Source organism: Neophocaena asiaeorientalis, unplaced genomic scaffold (assembly GCF_003031525.2).
Source record: "Neophocaena asiaeorientalis asiaeorientalis breed wild unplaced genomic scaffold, Neophocaena_asiaeorientalis_V1.1 scaffold204, whole genome shotgun sequence".
Lineage (NCBI taxonomy): Eukaryota > Metazoa > Chordata > Mammalia > Artiodactyla > Phocoenidae > Neophocaena > Neophocaena asiaeorientalis.
The window spans coordinates 1,348,571-1,370,732 of NW_020173922.1; the positions used below are offsets into that span (position 1 = coordinate 1,348,571).

At 46.7% G+C, this 22,162-nt stretch overlaps 1 protein-coding gene across 5 annotated transcripts in view; it reads left to right on the forward strand.

The window, feature by feature from the left end:
• Nucleotides 1-20,543, forward strand: part of SLC25A48 (solute carrier family 25 member 48) — a 43,627-nt gene extending 23,084 nt beyond the window's left edge. For 2 of the 5 annotated variants that reach the window (XM_024752397.1, XM_024752399.1), the window contains 4 exons: nt 2,793-3,050; nt 5,581-5,714; nt 16,045-16,174; nt 19,339-20,543. In XM_024752397.1, the coding sequence (XP_024608165.1) occupies nt 2,793-3,050; nt 5,581-5,714; nt 16,045-16,167 (515 nt within the window). In that variant the 3' untranslated portion in view covers nt 16,168-16,174; nt 19,339-20,543. Of the gene's footprint in view, nt 1-2,792; nt 3,062-3,096; nt 4,140-5,580; nt 5,741-9,819; nt 9,859-16,044; nt 16,175-19,338 lie in introns of those variants that run through there. The other 3 variants (XR_003004093.1, XM_024752400.1, XM_024752401.1) reach the window with 3 other exon arrangements.
• The last annotated feature ends 1,619 nt before the right edge of the window (nt 20,544-22,162 follow it).

A 22,162-nucleotide genomic window follows, 5' to 3' on the forward strand; every position in this document is an offset into this window, starting at 1 on the left:
ATACAAACCATAAAACAAATAAGGTAAAATGTTAACAATAGGTGAATCTGGGTAAAGGTGTTCTGTGTACAGTTTTCCTTTTTTGTACTTTTTTTTTTTTTTGTGCAAATTTGAAATTATTTCCAAATAAGAAGTTTCTTTAAAAATATTGGGGTTGAGGGAGCTGGAAGGAGTTCCAAGGGCTTCACAGTATCAACTTGTGTCCAGAAGGCCTTGGCCACCAGTTCAGACTCGGGTCAGTATTCCAGGTCACCATGACAATTCTATTGCTGTAATAATTGTAAATGGATCATTTTCAAGCAATAAAAGCTAGATCACTTATGTTACAACCCTGGGAGAATGTGAGAGAATTTCCTTATTGATTATCCTGAAAAGAAAAGGAAAAAAGTACAGGTTTTTTGTTGACAAAGTCAGTTGGAGGTTGGACAAGTTTTTTTTTCAACATCTGTCCCTCACACAAGCAGAATGTTATCAGGACATTCCCTTTCAATCAGTAACTTCTGAAAGCTACATCATACCCACAGTTGATTCATGAAAACCTTGACTCCTGGGACAGATCGCTGTTACTTCGACATGAGCATGGCCCAGGCAAAGTTTATATGTTGGGACAATTAACATCTATGTGGGCTAATGTCAAAATTTCCCAGGATGACCCTGGTGGTATCATAGTGGATTTGGGAGAGAAAGGGGTGTTCAGTGACCTCTCAGTGGATTCTCAAAGACCACAGTGTCTGATCTTGCTCTGAGCTCAGAGGGCCCTGTGCCCCTAAAATTGGCCACCACTCCTGCTCACTCCCTGCTATAGACTATAGAATGAGACTCAGCCTCCTGCCCACGCTGTAGTTGGCCTAATGTACGTGGCCAGGATGCCTCTGTTCCCCCAACGTAGAAAGAAAATACGGGGTTAGTTTGTTCAAGCACACTTTCCAGGCAAATAAGAACCTCCCCCTGGACCTCGTCTACTTCTGGGTTGAGTGAAAAGGACAGGTTGTACTTTACTCCTAAATCTCCGGTTTGGACTGTGGCATCATGAAGCTGAGTAGTTTTTCCTAATCTTCATTTGATAAAGATGGGGCTATGTAGGGGGCTTGGATGTTCACCTATATAACAAAAGTGATCTGTCTCTTAGCCAGCATGTGTAAAACCCCATTGAGAGGGTGCTTACAGGGAATTAAACCCAGGTGGCAAAATACGCATGTGGTCACAGGCAAGCTTCATTCTGTTTCTGTCCTGGCCATGTCATGTTAGTTCTTCAAGAAGGGAAAGTTGAGAACATGAGTCCGCTTTATCTGCACTGGGACTAGGAGGTCTCTCTGGCCGTGAGTCAAAGCTGTGCTAAAAGGTCCGTAGCAGGGGCCTCCCTGGTGGCGCAATGGTTGAGATTCCGCCTGCCGATGCAGGGGACATGGGTTCGTGCCCCGGTCCGGGAGGATCCCACATGCCGCGGAGCGGCTGGGCCCGTGAGCCATGGCCGCTGAGCCTGTGCGTCCGGAGCCTGTGCTCCGCAACGGGAGAGGCCACAGCAGTGAGAGGCCTGCGTACCGCAAAAAAAAAAAAATAATAAAAATAAATAAAAGGTCCGTAGCAGAGTAGACAGGCATGAGGCAGGGAGATGGAAGAAGCCCAATGGAAGAATTAGAGAGACAGACAGAGTCACTACTTGCTGTCTACACACATCCTGTAAAGGAGCTACTGATATAACAACTGATGATCTGCCAGCAGAGACCCCAGAGGTCAGCTAAGGAGACAGCACCCTGTGCCCCTGGACTTTGAGGGGCCAATGGCACCAGTACTGCCCTACAGCTGTTTCAGGTCACAGCCTGGCCAGGGCTGGAGAGAGTCAGTGAGAACATGTCCAGCCCTCCAGCCAGTGCATCCTGCACCCAGCTCACACCAGTCAACTTGGTCTCAGTAATAATCTGGTGATAACATTGCGCCCCTACAGTGTTCCTAGCACCATGCTGAGCTCTTTACAGGTATTACCTTGTTTATACTCACAACAGCCTGTTCTCTTTTTTATTTAAAAGATACAATTTTCCAACTTTATTGAGATGCAGCTGACATACAGCCTTGTGTAAGTTTAGGGCACACAATGTGATCATTTGGTACACGTATGTATAGTGAAATGATTACCGAGATAAGGTCAGTTTACACATCCATCACCTCACAGAGTTACCATTTTGTGTGTGTATGTGGTGAGAATGTTTAAGATCTGCTCTGTTAGCAACTTTCAAGTATACAATACAGTATTGGCCTGTCCCCTTTTCAAAGGTAAGGAAACAGAGGCTAAAAAGGTGCCTACCAAGGTCAGAAAGTTGGTAAGCAGGGCCAGGATTTGGAACCAGGACAGTCTGGGTCCAAATCTCATACACTTTTTACCACACTAGGCACGAGCGCGCGCACACACACACACAGAGTGTGTTGGATTTTCCAGCCTCTGCTTCAGGAAGGAGCTTGGTATGCCTCAGCAGATTTGATCCAAGGCATCGTACAGTCACATCTACTCAAAAAGACATAGTGATGGTTGACCGAGAACCTCTGGGCATCCCAAGGCAACAGGCGCTTTATCACCTGGCTGGGATTTTGTCCAGTCTGGCTGCACATGCTGGCAGGAGCTCCTTGCTGGGACTTCAGAATCCCCGTTTGAGTTGCCAAGACGGTCAGAAGTTTCGGTAAAAATCAATTGGTGACGTGAGCAGGAACTGTCAATGGGCTGGGCTGACTCCAGTGCCAGACAGCGGTCATTCTCTTGCCCCCAGGTCACTTGCTATCTTTTTGCCCTGTCTTTGCAGCCAACCTCGCTTTGAAGCCCAGGGTGGCAGCTCTTGGGGAACAGCCAGCCTACCAGGGGCCTGTGCATTGCATCATAACCATCGTGCGGACTGAAGGCCTGGCAGGGCTGTACCGGGGCGCCAGTGCCATGCTGCTGCGGGACGTCCCGGGCTACTGCCTCTACTTCATCCCTTATGTGTTCCTGAGTGACTGGATTACGCCCGAGGCCCACACAGGCCCCAGCCCCTGTGCTGTGTGGCTGGCGGGAGGCATGGCAGGTAAGGGCGGCGTGGCTGATCCCTGCCCCCATGCTGACCATGGCAGCAAGACAGCTGGGGAGCCTACCATACCCTTCTCGGCCCTGGGGAAGGGCAGGGTTCATCCAGCCACTCATCCAACAATTCTCTGTTAAGTACCTGCTATGGCCAGACCTAGCCAGGCAGATGAAGGGCTAGGAATGGGGAATGGTCCCCCCTCTTTCTCCCATCCCCTTTTCTCTGAGTCCCTATTTGGACTCTTACAGCTTTCAGCTGGAAGGTATATTTTGAGCACTTACTCTGTGTCAGGTATCACTGAGCTTTGAAAAGAAAATCTGTTATCATGGCTCACCTTTTTTGAATACTGGCACCCTGCAAACCTTTCCAATGTGAAATTTTCATTAGCCCCAGAAGGTAGGAATCAGTCTCCCCATTTTTCAGGTGAGAAAACAGGTTCAGCGTGACCAACTCAAGGTCACACAGCTAATGTAGACAGTATAGTAGGGACTCTGCAGTCAGAAAGATCCAAGTTCAAATCCACACTTAGTCATTTTGTGACCATAGACTGGACTTAACCTCCTTACTCAGAACCCAGGCTGCATCCCCATTTCACCTTGGGTAAAAGTCAATGACCTTGCAATGGTTTCAAGACCATCAGCATTCCAGCTGCCTGTTACCCTTCTGCACTCATTTTTTTGCTACCGTCCCCTTACTTTGCTCTGCTCCAGCCATGCTGGTCTCTTTCCTGCAACTTGACCGTGCCTGGCTCTCTCCCCACCACAGGGCCTTTGCACTTGCTATTCCCACTGCTTGGATTTAGCAATGCATAGGTCACCAGGGACTTTGACAAGACCCATTTTGATAAAGAGAAGGGTGTGAAAACCTGATGGAAGTGGGATCAAGAGAGAATGGGATGAAAGAAATTGGAGAACCCAAGGACAAAAAACACTTCTGAGAGATTTGAATGTGCTGTATCGGGAAAGAGAGAAACACAGCTATAGTCAGAGAGGGGTACGGAAGTCAAGAGTCGATTGCTTCTCAAGAAGGCGGATAACTGATGGGAACATACTGTATAGCACAGGGAACTCTATCTGACGCACGGTGGTAACCTAAATGGGAGGGAAGTCCAGAAGGGAGGGGATGTCTGTATGTGTATGGCTGATTCATTTTGTTCTGCAGTGGAGGCTAACACAACATTGTAAAGCAAGCAAACTCCAATAAAAATTAAAAAAAAAAAGGCAGATAACATGGTATGTTTGATGCTGATGGGAAAGATCCACTGGACAGAAGAAAATTGTCATCCCTCCTCTTCATTATCTAATCAGCTGTGCTTGAAACTTAGGAAACACATAACAGAGCCCACATCTTAGCCACCAGACCCCAGTGTTCCCATTCCCCACCTTGTGCCTGAGGCCTGGCCTGTGCCAGCTCCCAGTAAGTGCTCAATAAGTACTTCTTGACTGAGAAGGCAAACAGGCCCCGGCTGCTCTCATTTCTGGTGAGAGCAGATGCGTGTGGCCTGGCAGTCAAACCTGGTTTTGTAATACCCTCGCCCATGGGCTGAGAACAGGGGAGTGTGCCAGGGCAGCACCTGGGCTGACTCCAGGGAAAGTGGCCCCATTTATCCTGGAAGAAGGCAGGAGGGACGAGAGGTCCAGAGGGCTCCCAGAGGACCAAGGGCAGGAGGCTGGGATGGGCAGGGGGCTGGGGACAGGCTAAGGCCTCTTTTGGGAGCCGCTGGGCAGCAGTTACAAAACCTTGCAAACCAGCTGCCTTGGACTTTGACATCGGTTTGTTTTCCTCTCCCCATCAAAGAATGTGCCAATTTCTCTGTTTATACAATAACCTGGTGTTGTTTTCTTAGAGTCCATTAAAGTCACAAAGTACTCAAACCAGGACACCTGAACTTATCCAATGAAGATGACCCAGTGGCACATGGTCCTAAGGCTTCTATTCCACATCACTGGAAAAGATAAGAGCTTTTTAAAGACCTGACCCTGCTCTTCTCTGCAATCCCTAAGCTGACCCTTCCTTGGCAAGCAGGCTATGTGAAAGTGCTTGTTTAGCGTCTTCTTCATGTTCAGAGTAAATCCTGCCTCTGGGGAGCTGCCAGCCTTCAGCCTCAGGCCTCACCCTGGTCTCTCTCCCCTGTGCCCGGAAGGTACTATGGGGCCTGTTCCTGTTCCTCCAATAAAAGCTGCTAATAAATCCTTCTGCTTAGGAAGCACTAGCGATGGACCTGGCACCGTGCTAAATGCTTCACATACATCAGGTTATTTGTCCTCATAGCAACCCCATGAAGATAGGTGCTGCTGGCCCATTTTACAGAAGACAAACTCAAGGCCTAGAGGTGGCAGGAGACTTCTGCAAAGTCCCACAGCAAGTGGCGAGGGAGGATCAAGAACCCCCTTCATAGGTCCTGACCTTGAGCTCTTTCCACGTCCCCCAGCAGCATATTAAGCCTCTGAATGGTGGAAATCTGCAGGGAGCCGGGTCCCCTCCAGACCCCAACCAGCCAGCCCCTGATACCTATTTGTCTCTCTCTTAACAGGAGCAATTTCTTGGGGGACAGCAACTCCTATGGATGTCGTGAAGAGTCGACTGCAAGCTGACGGGGTTTATATAAACAAATACAAAGGTGTCCTGGACTGTATCTCCCAGAGTTACCAGAAGGAAGGTCTTAAAGTAAGCCCCACAGCAGTCATGCAAGGGTCAGTGTCAGTCCCTGGAAGGTAGGGTCAGAGATTTTGGAAGATGTGAGACTACAGAGAAGGGAATCAGGAAACCGAGGTGCTGGCTGTTAAATTATGAAGCACTTGTTTCATCCAGTCCTTGCCCCGGCCTGGAGGAAGAAGTGCGTGTGCACCCAGCTGATGGGTTCAGAGAGGACCGGTAACCTACCTGAGGTCACACAGCTGGTATGTGGCAGAGCCGGGGTCTGGACCCACATCTGTGTTACCAAAGCTGGCCTCCTCATCCAGAAAGGCTAGGAGCTCCTTCCTCACTCCCTGCTTAGCACCTCAGCCTCACCCCTCCTTTAAGTGGGAATTCCCAGAACCACCTCAGTGATCACATCTTGCAGGTTCCAATTCCCTTATCTGTCTTCTGCTTTCCACCCCACACAAGTCCAGACCCCATCACCTCTGGTCTCGGCTACTGAGGCAGCCTCCAGAAAGCCTTGTCTTCCTTCTCCTGAACCTAAAGGGCTTATCCTAAACCCAAGCCTCTACTTGCCTCTAAACTATCTCAGAATGAAGATCAGGTTTCCACATCTAGTGTCCAAAGTTATAAACATCCCCATCTTTCTTGCCTCCCACTATACCCCCTAGTACCCTCATGCTTGCTCTTCCTTGAATGGGCCCCTGGCTTTCTTGGCATGCCTCTTAGTCAGCAGACTTAAGTGCAAAGCCAGGCCTGGCTACTTGTGAACTGGGGGAATCCAGGCAAGCTTCCCCTCTCTGGGCCTCAATTTCTCCAATGATAATCACCCCTACCATGAGCAGCAGAGATATTTGTAGGTTAAATTAAATTAGGCATATAAAAAGTGCTCAGTTTAATGTATAACACATAGAGAACATTTAGAAAGAGTCATCTGTTTAGCATTTGCATTAGTAGTTTTATTAGGGTTAATGTTACTACTGACCTATGGGCCTTATCTCACGTGACTGCCTCATCCCAAGCCCTCCAATCCTTACTAACTGCCACTCCAGTGTGTCCAAACTTCTGTTTTTTTGCTCCAATGGAGTGCCAGAGCTTGTCCTCTGGAAACCTGGACTTCCACAAAGGCTCTCTCATCTGTGCTTGACCTCCCAAGTCAGTGTTCTCCAGCTGCTCCTGGACTACAGCCAAGAGTGGCTGGAGCCAATTCACAGGCTACTGCAGGTTTCACTGCCAGTACTGAGGTCTGTCTGCCTATTAGCTGATGCACAGGTGGGAAAGACTCCTCTTGGGTCACTTGGTATATGGTGCTGGATCCCACAACTCCCACAGAGGCACTTTTGTTCATGGATGGATGCTGAATTTTTGTTGTTGAACTGAGGACAAAATAAGGGACATTTGGGGCTGCCATGATGCTAGTGTCACTCTCCCCATGAATTTACCTTTTGTGAGATTTTTACAATATCTCTTCATACAGCTACAAGTTACTGTCTAGTGATTTTATTTCAGCCTGCAGGGCTCTCTTGAGAATTTCTTACGGGTAGATCTAGTGGTAATGAACTCCTTCAGCTTTTGTTTATCTGGGAATGTCTTGATTTCTCTCTCACTCTTGAAGGATAGTTTTTCTGGATATAGAATCCTTTCTTGACAGTTTTGTTCTTTTTCTTTCAGCACTTTGGATATATTCGCCCATTGCCTTCTGGCTGCTAAACTTTCTGATAAGTAATCTGCTAAAAGTCTTATAGAGGATACTTTTTATCTGCTTTCAAGATTCTCTCTTTGTCTTTCAAAAGTTTATTATAATGTGTCTTCTTGTAGGTCTCTTTGAATTCATCTTGCTTGGAGTTCATTGAGCTTCTTTGATGTTTATATTCATGTCTTTCATCATATTTGGGAAGTTTTTGGCCCTATTACTTCATATATTCTCTCTGTCTCTCTCTCTGTCTCTCTGTCTCTGTCTCTCTCTGTCTCTCTCTGTCTCTGTCTCTCTCTCTCTCTCTCGCTCTTCTCCTTGGACTCCCACAATGAATATGTTGCTCTGTTTGATAGTTTCCCACAAGTCCCTTAGACTCTGTTTACTTTTCTTCAATGTTATTTCTTTCTGTCTCTCAGACCCAATAATTTTTCTTGTCCTATCTTTAAGTTTGCTGATTCTTTCCTCTGTCTGTTCAAATAAACCTTTGAATCATTCTAGTAAATTTTTCATTTCAGTTATTCATTCATTCATTCAGTGCTTTTCAGCTCCAGAATTTGTTTGCTTTCTCTCTGGGTTTTCTATTTCTTTATTGATATTTCTATTTTGTTCACATATCATTTTCTTGACTCTCTTCACATCTTTCTTTAGTTCTTCAAGCATCTTCAAGAAGGATATTTTAAAGTCTTTGTCAAGTAGATATGCTATCAGGTCTTTTTCAGGGACATTTTATTTTGATTTTTTTTCTTTGAGTGGACCACACTTTCCTGTTTCTTATATGCCTTGTGATTTTTTATTGAAAACTAGACACTTGAATCTAATAATGTGGTAACTCTAGAAATCCAATTCTCCCTCTTCCCCAGGGTATGGTGGGTTTTGTTATTATTTTTGATTGCTGTAGACTATCTCTGTGCCAATGATCAATCTGAGGTGTAAACTTAAGGTTTTCTCAGTGTTTTTCTGAGCCTGTGCCTTTCCCTGGGCATGCGCAGTCACTTTCTAATTTTCCTCATACATGCAGTCACTTTTGAATGTCCTAGTCTTTAATGTCTGACTCCCAAAAGAGGAAAAAGAGAGAAATGAAGGGAAGGGAAAGGGGCACCATCCCTTTAAATTCCCTGGAAGTGAATTTCAGCCAGTGAACAAGGGGCTTGCAAGATGGAGGGGGAGGTTAAACAAGAATGACTGCCCTCCTCTTTGCACCTCATGATCAGAAAGAGCAATCAGTGACCAGAACACAGATGTCCAGTATTTGGAGGACAAGGTTCTCATTGCCCACCCTGGTTCCCACAAGCTGTGTGCAGGTTACTCCAGGAACATGTGCATAGATGCCTGCCAAAGGGCTTGGGATGGGGGATGGGTAGCTGCTACTGTGCTAAATGCTGACATTGACTGAAATTAACCACTGCCCAAACCCTCTCCTGGAAGTTGGAAGCCTTCAGTAAACTCCAGAGTTCTAAAGTAGTTACATCAGACAAATTCTGTCTGTGTAATAGTTATCTAGGTGAGGAGACAGAGTCCTGGTATTTTCTACTCTGCCATGTTCCTAGAATTCTCACCTCAGTTGTTTTTTTTTCTTTTCCAGTTTTATTGAGATATAATGGACATACAGCACTGTAGATGTTTAAGGTGTACAGCATAATGATTTGACTTACATATATCATGAAATGATGACCACAATAAATTTAGTGAACATCTATCACCTCATATAGATACAACTTAAAGAAATAGAAAAATACTTTTTTCCTTGTGATGAGAACTCAGGATCTACTCTCTTAACCACTTTCATACATAATGTACAGCAGTGTTCATTATATTTATCATGTTGTACATTACATGTTGTACATGCCCTCCCACCACCCCTCACTTCTGGTAACCACAAATCTGATCTCTTTTTCTCTATTTGTTTGTTTTAGAAGTATAATTGACCTACAACACTTTGTTAGTTCCTGGTACACAACATAGTGATTTGATGTTCCTATGCATTTCAAAATGATCACCATGATAAGTCTAATTACCGTCTGTCACCATACAAAGATATTACATAATTATTGACTATATTCCTCACACAGTACATTTCATACCCATTACTCATTTAGTTTGTAACTGCAAGTTTGTACCTGTTAATTTCCCTCACCTATTTCTCTCCTCCTCAACATCCTTCCCCTTTGGCAACAACCTGTTTGTTCTCTGTATCTATGACTCTGTTTCTGGTTAGTTATGTTTGTTCATTTGTTTTGTTTTTTAGACTCCACATATAAGTGAAATCATACAGTATTTGTCTTTCTCTGACTTATTTCACTTAGCATAATACCTTCTAGGTCCATCCATGTTTTCACAAATGTCAATATTTAATTCAGTCTCGGCTATTGTAAATAATGCTGCAATGAACATAGGAGTGCATGTATCTTTTCTAATTAGTGTTTTTATTTTCTTTAGGTAAATACCCAGGAGTGGAATTGCTGGATTGTATGGTAGTTCTATTTTTAATTTTTTTTGAGGAACCTCCGTACTATTTTCCATAGTGCTGCACCAATTTACATTCCCACCAACAGTGTGCAAGTGTTCCCTTTTCTCCACATCCTCACCAACACATGTTATTTCTTGTCTTTTTGATAATAGCCATTCTGACTGGGGTGAGGTGCTATCTCATTGTGGTTTTGATTTGCATTTCCCTGATGATTAGTGACTTTCAGCATCTTTTCATGTTTATGTTGGCCATCTGTGTGTCTTCTTTGGAAAAATGTCTTTGCAGGTCCTCTGCCCAGTTTTTAATTGGGTTGTTTGGTTGTTTGATGTTGAGTTATATGAGTTCTTTGTATATTTTGGATATTAACCCCTTATCAGATATATCATTTGCAAATATCTTCTGTCATTCAGTAGGCAGCGTTTTCATTTTGCTGGTAGTTTCCTTCACTGTGAAAAACCTTTTTAGTTTGATATAGTCCCATTTGTTTATTTTTGTTTTTGTTTCCCTTACCTGAGGAGACCGATCTCAAAAAATATTGCTAAGATTGATGTCAAAGAATGTATAGCCTATGTTTTCTTCTAGAAGTTTTATGGTTTCAGGTCTTAGTTTAAGTCTTTAATCAACTTGGCATTTATATAGGGTGTGAGAAAGTAGTCCAGTTTTTCCAACACCATTATTGAAGAGGCTTTATTTTCCCCATTGTATATTCTTGCCTCCTTTGTCATAGATCAATTGCCCATATAAGCATGGGTTCATCTCTGGGTCGTCTATTCTGTTCCATTGATCTATGTGTCTGTTTTTGTGCCAGTATCATACTGTTTTGATTACTGTAGCTTTGTAGTATAGTTTGGAATCAGGGAGCATGGTACCTCTAGCTTTGTTCTTTGTTCTTAAGATTGTTTTGGCTATTCAAGGTCTTTTGTTTTTCCATCCAAATTTTAGAATTATTTGTTCTAGTTCCATGAAAAATGCCATTGATATTTTGATAGGGGTTGCATTTCATCTGTTGATTGCCTTGGGGAGTATGGTCTTTTTAAAAATATTAATTCTTCCAATCCATGAGCATGGTATATCTTTCCAACTGTTTGTGTCATCTTCAGTGTCTTATAGTTTACCAAGTACCTTTTACCTCCTTAGTTAGATTTATTCCTAGGTATTTTTTATGCAGTTGTAAATGGGACTGTTTTCTTTTCTTTTTTTTAAACATCTTTATTGGGGTATAATTGCTTTACAATGGTGTTTTAGTTTCTGCTTTATAACAAAGTGAATCAGCTATACATATACATATGTTCCCATATGTCTTCCCTCTTGCGTCTCCCTCCCTCCCACTCTCCCCATCCCACCCCTCCATGCTGTCACAAAGCCCCGAGCTAATATCCCTGTGCCTTGCGGCTGCTTCCCCCTAGCTATCTACCTTACTACGTTTGTTAGTGTGTATATGTCCATGACTCTTGGACTGTTTTCTTAATTTCTCTTTCTGATAGTTCATCGTTAGCAACAAATTTCTGTATATTAATTTTGTATCCTGAAACTTTACTAAATTCATTGAAGAGTTCTGGTAGTTTTTTGGGGGCATCTTTAGGCTTTTCTATGTATAGTATCATGTCATCTGCAAACAGTGACAGTTTTTCTTCTTCTTTTCTAATTCAGATTCCTTTTATTTCTTTTTCTTCTCTGATTGCTGTGCCTAGGGCTCCCAATACTATGCTAAATAAAAGTGGCAAGAGTGGATCTTCTTAGAGGAAATGCTTTCTGATCTTAGAGGAAATGCTTTCAGCTTTTCACCATTGATTAAGAAGTTAGCTGTGGGCTTGTCATATATGGCCTTTATTACTTTTATCATAAATAGATGTTGAATCAATTGTTTTTTGTATTTTTTTAGCAGAAGCACAGTTTGTGATTCAACCAACAAATACAGAGTGACACATAAGAGAGATTCAAAAGAGATGCTCAGGTTTTATTTGAGATTTTTTTTCTATTTCCCCAAATATTAATGTATCATTTTTCCAAAAAGTCCTGTAGAAGCAAAATATATTGCTGATATTATTTCCTCCAAAAATTTACTGTCTTCTGTTAAAAGCAAAGTCCTAGAAAACAACTGAGGTCAGATGATTGATTTCTTGACCTCAAAAGTGTCTGACCCAAAATTTATAGTCAGAGACAGGTTTTAAGCAGAGATAGCAATATTCAACTTGATTAACCACATCATTGACTGAAATTATTTTTTATTAGTTGCTTAAAAAATGTGTAGTATGTAGGGCTTCCCTGGTGGCGCCGTGGTTGAGAGTCTGCCTGCCAATGCAGGGGACGTGGGTTCGTGCCCCGGTCCGGGAAGATCCCACATGCCGTGGAGCAGCTGGGCCCGTGAGCCATGGCCGCTGAGCCTGCGTGTCCGGAACCTGTGCTTTGCAACGGGAGAGGCCACACAGTGAGAGGCCCACGTACCGCAAAAAAAAAAAATTGTAGTATGTGAACATAGGAAGCTTCAAAAGGTATAAGAGGATATACTGTCGACATGTCCCTCCTGTGACCCCCTGCCAGTCTTCTCTCAAAGGCAATCACTGTTATAAGTTTCTTGTGATATATTTTCAAAATATTCACAGCGCAAGCATATATGTGTGTATGTATATTTATGTATGTTTGTATATGTGCTTGCATATAAACATACATAGTAACATGATTAAAAAAATAATCTTATACAGCCCTGGAAAGTTGGGTGGTCTCACAGTCAGATCCCCAGCTGCGGCAGGTGGAGCATCTTTTCCCAAGGCCGAGGGATGGCTCCAATCCTAGTGAGCTTGAGTGCTGGCTTTGTGGAGTACGCATTCTCAAACAGTTTTACTGCAGCTCACTGAGGCTGCAACCTATTCTCACTTCCCTATGGAAGAAGAACTCAGTGATAGTAAAGAACTGGAAAGGAGTGAAATAATGGCAATGGTACCCAAGTTTAGTAGCCCCTTGTAACTCAGTGATTACCAGTAAAGCAGTCTTTATGGTAGGGGAACTAGTAAGTCCATGGACTTCTGGGGCATTCCCAAGTCAGAACGGAAGAAAGGTGGGGTAGTTTTGGATCCATTCTCTGCCTGCTGCGAGGATCGTCCTAAACCACATGAGCCATGGCTCACACTTGGAGAGCTGTCATCTGCAATAAGGAGGCTGGAGGAGTGACTTGATGTCCTCTAGCTCCACAGAGGTGACTGTTGTGAGGGGATTTGTGACAGTGGGATGAGACTGGATGACTCTAAGGAGAGATGGAGGGGACCATTTGTAAGTAGGCACCAGTGTTGGTTACTCTTTGGTTCTGCCACTTGGGGGATCTGAAGGCCTCCCTCTACTCCAGGAATCCCCCACTACCACCAGGATGCTTTCAGCCCAGAGACCATTTTTTTTTCACATCAAGGAGTTTGTTCGTTCATGCATTCATTCATTCATTCACTCCTTCATTCATCTGCCTGTCCATCCATCCACTGATTCATTTAATAAGATTTATAGAGGATCCTCTAGGCCAAGCACCGTGCAGATGCTGGGGATTCAGATGTGAGCCACACACACAGCCCTGTTGTCACTACTCTGACTGGGACTTTTTTTTTTTTTTTTGCGGTACGCGGGCCTCTCACTGTTGTGGCCTCTCGCATTGCGGAGCACAGGCTCCGGACGTGCAGGCTCATCGGCCATGGCTCACGGGCCCAGCCGCTCCGCGAACCCGCATCCCCTGCCTTGGCAGGCGGGCTCTCGACCACTGCGCCACCAGGGAAGTTCTGACTGGGACTATTAATGAAGGGATAGACAAGTCATAGGTGATTGGAGGATGGTGTGAGAAGTGCTGTGATGGCAGAGGTACTGAGGGCACAGAAGACAGTGGGCCATAATCCTACTTGGGGTGGTCATGGCAGGGCTACCAGAGGGTATAGCCGAGTCTGGGGAGGATTCCAGCAGAGGGGACTAGAAGAGGCTCAGTGGTGAGAGAGAGCTGGCCTGTTAGGAGGAATGAATGGCAGGCCAATATACTGCCCACAGTGTCAACTGTAAGAGGCAGCTCAGAGCAGTGCAAGGAGAGAGCATGTGGGTCCTGGCAGGCCAGGGAAGGGTATGGACTTGACCTTGGGAAGTGGGGAGCCATTGAGGATTCATGAGGAAAGACTGTCTACTGTTTTTGTGTTCCAAAAGCCAAGGTGATAGCCAGTAGCTCTGCACTATTTTTGCCATCTTTGGGCCTCACAGCAGAGCAGGCCATAGCTAGGGGTAAGTAGGCACCAGTGTTGGTTACTCTTTGGTTCTGCCACTCGGGGGATCTGAAGGCCTCCCTCCACTCCAGGAATCCCCCACTACCACAACCACCACCAGGATGCTTTCAGCCCCAGAGACCATTCTTTTTTCACATCGAGGAGTTCGTTCGTTCATGCGTTCATGAACTCTGGCTGCCTGAAGTGGCCCACGGCTCCTGCACGGCCCAGTGCTATGGGAGAGGAGGGTCACATTCCAAGCTGCGTCCTGCCTGGCTTGCCTCGCCTTGCAGAGCCAAACCCCGGTGCACACGGGAGCCTCTCTGTGCACCCGGCATGGAATTTTCCTCTCAGAGGCTGACCCAGTTCCTTGCTGCTATTCAGTCACCCTGGCTGAGCCTGTGGAATTCCATAAAGGTTAGACATTAGAGAGGAGTCCTAATGTCACAAGGAGCCTTCCTGCCCCCTACCTGAATTGCTCCAGGGTTAGGCTGGGCGACTTGCTCACCTCTGGGGATCTTAAGCTCCCTTCCCTGGGGCCAAGGCTCTCTCACCCCCCAAGGTACACTGAGGCCCTTCTCTCTCCTTCCTGACAAAGCTGCATGTCCCAGGCTGCCACGAGTGCCATGGTGCAGGCACCTCTCCTGAAGGGATGTCTGTCACCTGATGTCCTGGCCCATGACAGTGGCCTGCACCTACCCTGACATCACAGTGTCCAACAACTAAGAAAATTGGGGACATGTAAGGGATTTCTACCTTCTGAAAATTATAGTACCAGGTCTAGTCCGTAAACAGTAAATTATACAGGCATCAATAAACAAGTTTACATCTTACACCTGACAGTTCTCAGGTCATTCACACTTGGGTAGTGATTTGCCTTCAGACACGTGCTCTCTTCCCAGAGAAGACATTTAATGACAGCTCCTCCCCATTCCACCCCTCACCAAGGCCTTTATTTATTCTCATCATGTTCTAGGTTATGCTGTAGTTACTCCTGAATGGGGCTTATCTTCCCTAGTAGGTTATCAACTTCCCAAGGGCTGGAGCCACATCACAGAGATCAGTGTCTACCCAGCACCAGGCAGGAAGATTCAGGGTGGAAGGAAAGCATCTTACCATATTCCCTAGGGGTGAAGACAAATACAGTCTTCTTGTATTAAAGGCCGGGTTTAGGCCACTGGTACTAATACTCCTCAGCGCTCATATAATGAGCAAAGTGGAGTGCTTACTCTGTATGAAGTGGTGACTACTGATAATAAGGATGGTGGTGTGATTGTCAACAGTTAAGGAGTGCTTTACTGCTGGACAGGCACTGTGAAAATGCCTTTAAAAGCAACTCTCATCTATTCCCTCAAAAACTGTAGGAGGTCAATGGTATTATTACCCCCATTTGACAGTTGGGAAAATTGACTTCTAGAGACTTTGCTATTTTCCCAAGTAACACAGCTACTAACTGGCAAACTGTACCTGGACTCCAGGTGTGTCACCTTGAGCAGGGCCTGAGTTCCCCCTACCCGGCCCCTTTGGGGACGTCCCGTGAAGCCCCTGTCACAGTTGTTGGTCATGGCCGGGTGCTCTTACCACTGCAAAGCGTGTGGAGCTCTGACTTGCAGAGTCCCAAGAACCGAGCGTGTGTGCGCATGCTCACGAGAGAGCGCAACAATTAAGCAGAGTGTATGTGGTGTTCGCGGGACTCACCTGTTGGCGCACAGTATGTAGCGCATGCGTACCGGGCCTGCGAAGGAACGCGCCTTCAGAAGTCACGTGGCTGAGGGCAGGGGCGTGGCTGGGGTGTGTGTGTGCTGAGCGGGGAGGGTCTCCACCTTCCCCGTCCTTTGGGCTCTGTAGGGTCCAGCCTGGGACAGGGGGCTGCGTGGGTGGGCAGCAGCGCCGGCTCTGGCTCTGCCCTCGGTGGCAGCCCTGCGGAAGGTGCAGGTCAGTGCCCTGTGATAACGCCGCCTCCTGCCAAAGGTGTTTTTCAGAGGCATCACGGTCAATGCCGTGCGGGGCTTCCCCATGAGCGCGGCCATGTTCCTTGGGTACGAGCTCTCGCTGCAGGCGATCCGCGGGGACCACGTGGCGACCAGCCCCTGAGCGCAAGGTCAGTGCACCTCCTTCCCAGCCACTTGTGCCCTCCTGGAGCTTAAAACTTTGTTCTTTGAGGTGAAAATGGTGTGGCCTTCTGAAATATCCCTCTGTCATTTGTTTCCTGTTTAATCTGTGTTAATTCTGGGCTAGAATTGCCACCCTTCTTGTCATCAAAAAGCCCTTCTGAAATGCCCACCTGTGGCTGATGGTGAGCTGGACGCTCAGTAACTGAGGTCGACACAGAACTTACCTGTTTATAGTGAGCTCACCTCTCTTGTTTCCCATTCAGTAGCTTCAACAGCCCTTGAAGAGACGCGTGTTTAGTTTCACTGCACAATTTAAATAACCCAGGCTCAAGACTGAGGACTGGAACCAGGGTACCCACAGCCTGTTACACAGGCAGCATCTCCCCACCTCCCTACTGAACTCAGTCTAGGTCTGAGGACAGGCTCCCAGAGCTCTAGAGGACAGCCTCTGCTATACCATCCCTGCCTCCCTCACCCTCTCCTTTTCCTGTTCTCATTGTAGAAAGGTCACTGCAGCCAAAGGGATCTAAAAACAGAAATCTGAACAAGTGACTCCCTTGCTCCAGTGTCCTCAGTGGCTTCCCATTGCCCTCTAGGTTATGTTTTGGTCCTCAACAGCCTCGTTCTCACCAGCATCTTAAACATACCATCCCCACTCTCGCCTCCGGGTCTTTGTGCATGCCGCCCTTGCCTGACACCCTCTTCTCAGGCCTTCCTCTTGTTTTTGGCCTCACCAACTCCTCTTCGTTGTCCAAGCCTTGGTGTAGAGGTCTCCTCCTCCAGGAAGCCTGCCCTGATGTCTCAGCCAGGAGGATGTGTGCCTGCTGTAGGCTCTGCTGTGTCCCTACCACATGCCCTTGCATTATAACTGCCTGCCAACTTTCCTCACTCCCCAGCCAGCACGAAGGTCCCAGGAGAGCTGTAACTGTGTTTTCACCTCTGTATCACTAGTGGTTCTCACGAAGCCTGGCACACAAATGGCCACTCAGAAACACCGTTGAGTAGACGGATGATCAACTTCCAATATCCCCTCAATTCCTCCCCTTCTTTTCCTCCCCTGTTTCTCCTTCTCTAGCCCCAAACTAGTTGTGTGCGGAGCTCAGAAGACAAAGTGGGATGAGTCACTGAATTTTCTAGAAGACAAGAGACCATTTTGCTTCAGTCGTGGTGACTGCAAATTCTCTCAGAAAGGATTGTCTTCATTAGGAAGGTCTAGCCAACCTCCCTGTTGACTGCCCTGGGGCATCAGAGTCTGGCTAGGATGCATGGATGGGACCAGACCCTAGAGCCAAGGGAAGGGCAGGATGGATCAGGCTCATGAGAATGAGCCCAGGCCCAGCCCTGGACGCTGGCTTTAAATCACATGCTTGAGCTTTTCACTAAAGCACCTATATCCACAGCTTTCTGGCGTTTTGCCTTCTCTTACTAAAGGAAAAGGGCAGCAACACATTTTGCATAATTAAATATCCTGGGTAAAGAGTCACTGAACTTGGGTTATGTCCAAGACAGGGAAGAGAAGTCTGGTTCTTAAAGCTGTGCTCAGATACTGGCCACATCCCCCTTTTAACAGATGAAAGTGACTTTAAAACAATCCTATCATAAAATCAATGCATTTTTACTGTAGGAAAAAATAGAAAATACAAATAAACAGAAAGAACAAAATAAAAATACCTGTAATCTCATGACCTTGTTAATATTCTTCCAACTTTTTTTATCCCCCAAGTGGGATCCAACTTTACTCAGTATTTTATAACTCACTCCTCCCATTTGCTAGTTCAGGACCATTTTTCCATGTCATTAAATCTTCAGCCGCAAAGCAGGTTTAATGCCAAGGCTTCACAGATCCCAGAGTCACTGGACGCTTGCCTGAGCCATGGCACCCTGCCACTTGTGGCCACCCTGGTGATTGGCTGCTTCAGGAGGGAAGAAGGCGTTGCTAGCAAGCCCCATTCTGACTGTCCTGGATTTGACCTTTCAGAGCAGTGCCCCAACTGGAAGCTGTTCCTTCCGAAAGCGCTCTGATAGGACAAGGGGCACAGTTGTCTGTGTGCCTTTTCTTTGCTGGGGTGGCAAGGGGGCTGGTGCCACTCAGGTGGAGGAGGGCGTTCCCAGTGACTCTTCCGGAGCCTTGTCTTGAACGAGCCTCACCCAAGGAGTTCAACTTCCTCCTCTAATCCAAGAACACCAAAGCCCTTTAATGAGTCCTGGATCTGAATTTATCAAGTCACGCTGAGGTCTCGGGCAGGTCATGCCCCAGGCAGCAGTAAAACCCACTCTTTGAAGACAAGGCAGCCAGTGTCCGCCTCGTAACCTAGACTGAGGACAGAGTGGGATGAGTTAGTTAGAGAATTAGGGAGCCTAAAAAGTGGTGGGACGCTGTCTATCTCGATTCCTGGGCACAGGTGGTGGGAACGATGTGGAATTGTTTCCAGGTGCCTACAGGGAATAGAGTCAAGCCCCAAACAGCTCCAGCCTCCTTCCAACTACCGTATACAGAGCCACCCCCGGCTCCCACCAGGTCCTGGGAAGGAAGAGCACTTCCCTCTTACTCATCCACTCAGTTATCTCGCTCCCAGATCACACATATGAGTGACCCAAGGATCATTTGAAACCCAGTAAATACCGCACAAGGTGGTGGTTTTGTGATGTGGTTAGTTTTGTCTGTTCACATGGAGAAATCAGTATCAGACTGTACGAGGAAGATGACCTTTGGTGGTAGAAGTGGGGTCCCAACCACTGCTCAGTGGTCAGTGCTTGTGAATCCAAGCACTGACCTGAATTCTCAGGTCCGAGGCCTGTGAATCCAACTGCACCATCCCTACTGGCCCGCCAGCATCCCCTGCCCCCAGAACTTTCCTGGAATGATGCTGGTCCGCCCTCTGCTGTGATATTCAAACTTTATTGGCCCACTTTCAACTTCAGGAAAATTCATTTTTCAAGGCAGGAAGATACATGTTTTCCTACAATATCTTTTATCGAACTTTTACAGATAACCCCGGACAACCTCATAGCCTTTCCCCAGTCTGTTCTCATGGCGATACTTTGCCCAGTGTTGCTTCGCTAAAACAGTTTTCAGATGGATTGACTCCTGGATCTCGCTGACTGATAACCCCAGTTAGATGAAAGTCTTACCTTTCCTCTTTCTTCCCAGAGCCAGCATCACCTGACCAGGGCCTCATTCTGCTACAGCTGATACTGATGGCGGCATCTCTAGAACCTGCGGCAGCGAATTTACTGAAGAGAAAGAACGCCTCCCCGCCGACCCTCAGCCAACCACCGATCTCACCTCCGGAATCCCTGCTTTCCCAGTTGCAAGCACTCTTCCTCACCTCTGGGCTGGGGCCGCTGAGCTGCTGGCTTGGAAGGACCTTTGATTCATGACCATCTATTGCAGATCCTCACTGGCACCTGATATCAAGCAGGATCAAATAGACCCTGCCCCCAAGACTGCTGTAAACTCACTGGGAATTCACAGAGGAGCTGGAGTTGTCTCGAAGCTCCCAAATAAAAACATTTCTGTATCAGATGCTTCCGCCTGGCTTCCAAGAGACTGACCACCCTCATTCTTCCCTCTGCTTAGACCCCTGTGGATGTCACCGGCCCAGAAAGGAGCCCGCTCGACACAGGTGAGGAGAGGAACTCAGATGGCGAGCTCGCTTCTTTTTCCCCAGCTGCCTCAGGTGGGCAGGGCGGCAGGGAAGCCTTGTAGCAGGTTTCTCTTCCCCGGACGGTGACATGCGCGGCTGCAACATCTCCGGGATGGCGGCATTGAGCGCAGGTCGGGTGGGCGTTCTCTGGGCCTTATTTTCACATGGAGGACAAAACAGAACAAAATGAACTCTTTGTCTACAGTCTGATTTCCATTATGATGTCATTAATCTAAATTTTACTTCTCCCTGGGACCACGTGGGGAGGCCGCCGCTCTTTTGCTGTTATGTGTCCATGATGTCACTGCCACTTCCACGCCCCCAAGAGCGTCCCTAATCAGTCATACAGCCCCTTCCTCGTGAGCTGAATGCAGCTCCCGAATCCTTCTCAACACAGCGTCCTGGGAAGCCGCCACCAGCCAGCGTGATGCATCTATTCCTGGCTTAAATCCTGGTGGGGAAAATATCCTTAGATTCCCCCACCACTACCTCTTTTTTCCCCCTTGAAAGGGTCTTCCTTGATTTTTCCACTGTCTCCCATCCCCCTTGAGTGATTTTGAGAATGTCTCTGAAAATCCCCTCCCCCAGCGGACCCAGCACCAACACAAAGCATGGCTCTGGCACCGAGTTGAAAGTGTTCAGTCTCCTCAGCTTATGCTGTTACTGTAGCAAAGGATTCCCTGCTTGAAATAAAACCCTCAGTATGGTCTCCTTGATTTTTCTCCTTTACTATCCCTGGCACTGCGCGGTCCCCGGGCAGCTCTGTAGGCTGTGGTTTAAACTCTTCACCCCGCTAGCAGCAGGATGTTTGCTCATTCCTTTGGTCATCAAACATTTTTGAGCATTTACTACATGCAGACGCTGTCCTTGATGTTGGGGACAGCCGTGAAGGGCCCCTGTGGTACTTCTATTCTGGCGTATTAGAGACGGTTCTGTTTACATGAGAGATGGGTCTGCATGCATCGCTGGGCCCGGCGGGCACTATGGATGCTGGTGAAGAGAGGCTGACTAGCATCTGGTTCATTCCCGGGGGAACCTGAGATGTTTTGTATAGCACAACCCAGAACATGTTTCTTAAGTCCTCAGCTAGACCATTTCCTGGCGCTGCTGCTGGTGGCCAGTTTGTTCAGAAGAGTGTTGTGTTCACGAGGCCAGGTGGGGTCTTCTGCTGGGTGCTCCTGATGAGCTGAGATCCACAACAACCTTCTGCACGTGTCAGAACCTGTCCCAGTTTCTTTTGATCATCTTGGCTCCTCTGCGTGATTTAAGGAGGTAAGTTAACATGGAAATATGATGCTGGCCGTATATTAAGTGCAAAAATGAAGTGGAAGGGTAAAATGTGTGATGTTACTCCTTTAAAAATATACATGTTGGGGCTTCCCTGGTGGCACAGTGGTTAAGAATCTGCCTGCCAATGCAGGGGACACGGGTTCGAGCCCTGGCCCGGGAAGACCCCACATGCTGCGGAGCAACTAAACCTGTGCGCCACAACTACTGAGCCTGCGTGCCACAACTACTGAGCCCGTGAGCCACAACTACTGAAGCCCGCATGCCTAGAGCCCATGCTCTGCAACAAGAGAAGGCACCGTGAAGCCCACACACTGCAACGAAGTGTAGCCCCCTCTTGCCACAACTAAAGAAAGCCCGCACACAGCAACACAACACAGCCAAAAATAAAAATAAATTAATTTTTAAAATATATATATGTTATATAAATATATTCTAATTATGCATAATTATATAGATATTGAAAAGAATCTGGAAGGATACACACCAAACTTAATAGTGGCTATTTTGGGGATATGGAATTGGGGGAAGGCTTTGAATTTCTACTTTGATGATGATGGTGATTTCTCTGTGCACCACTATAGTGTTTCAATCTTTTATAGTGAGCATATATTGATTTTATAATTTTTAAAAATAAAGCCACATCTATTTGCAGAGCTGGGTTCCATGCTGGGCGCTTATTTCTCGGGTTCCCGCTGGCTCAGCTGCACAGGCCAACTTCAGGCTCTAAGTAACAGCCCTTCCTCTGCCTGCCCTGCCCACCCCCGTGCCAGTTATACACAGCCTGCAGCATACTTTCTGCGCACACACACACACACACACACACACACACACAACACCACCTGTACAGCAAAAGGATGGGCCTCAACCTTAATGAAGGCACTCGACCCCAACCCAGACAAACCTCATGTGTAGCCAGTACTGGGAGGGGTCAACCAGCAATGGCCCCACTTCCTGTTAGATTCTCCTGGAGGAGGTAATCTTGTGGAATAATTGGGACCAACAGTTTGGGGGTTTTCCTTAGTCCACACGTCATACACT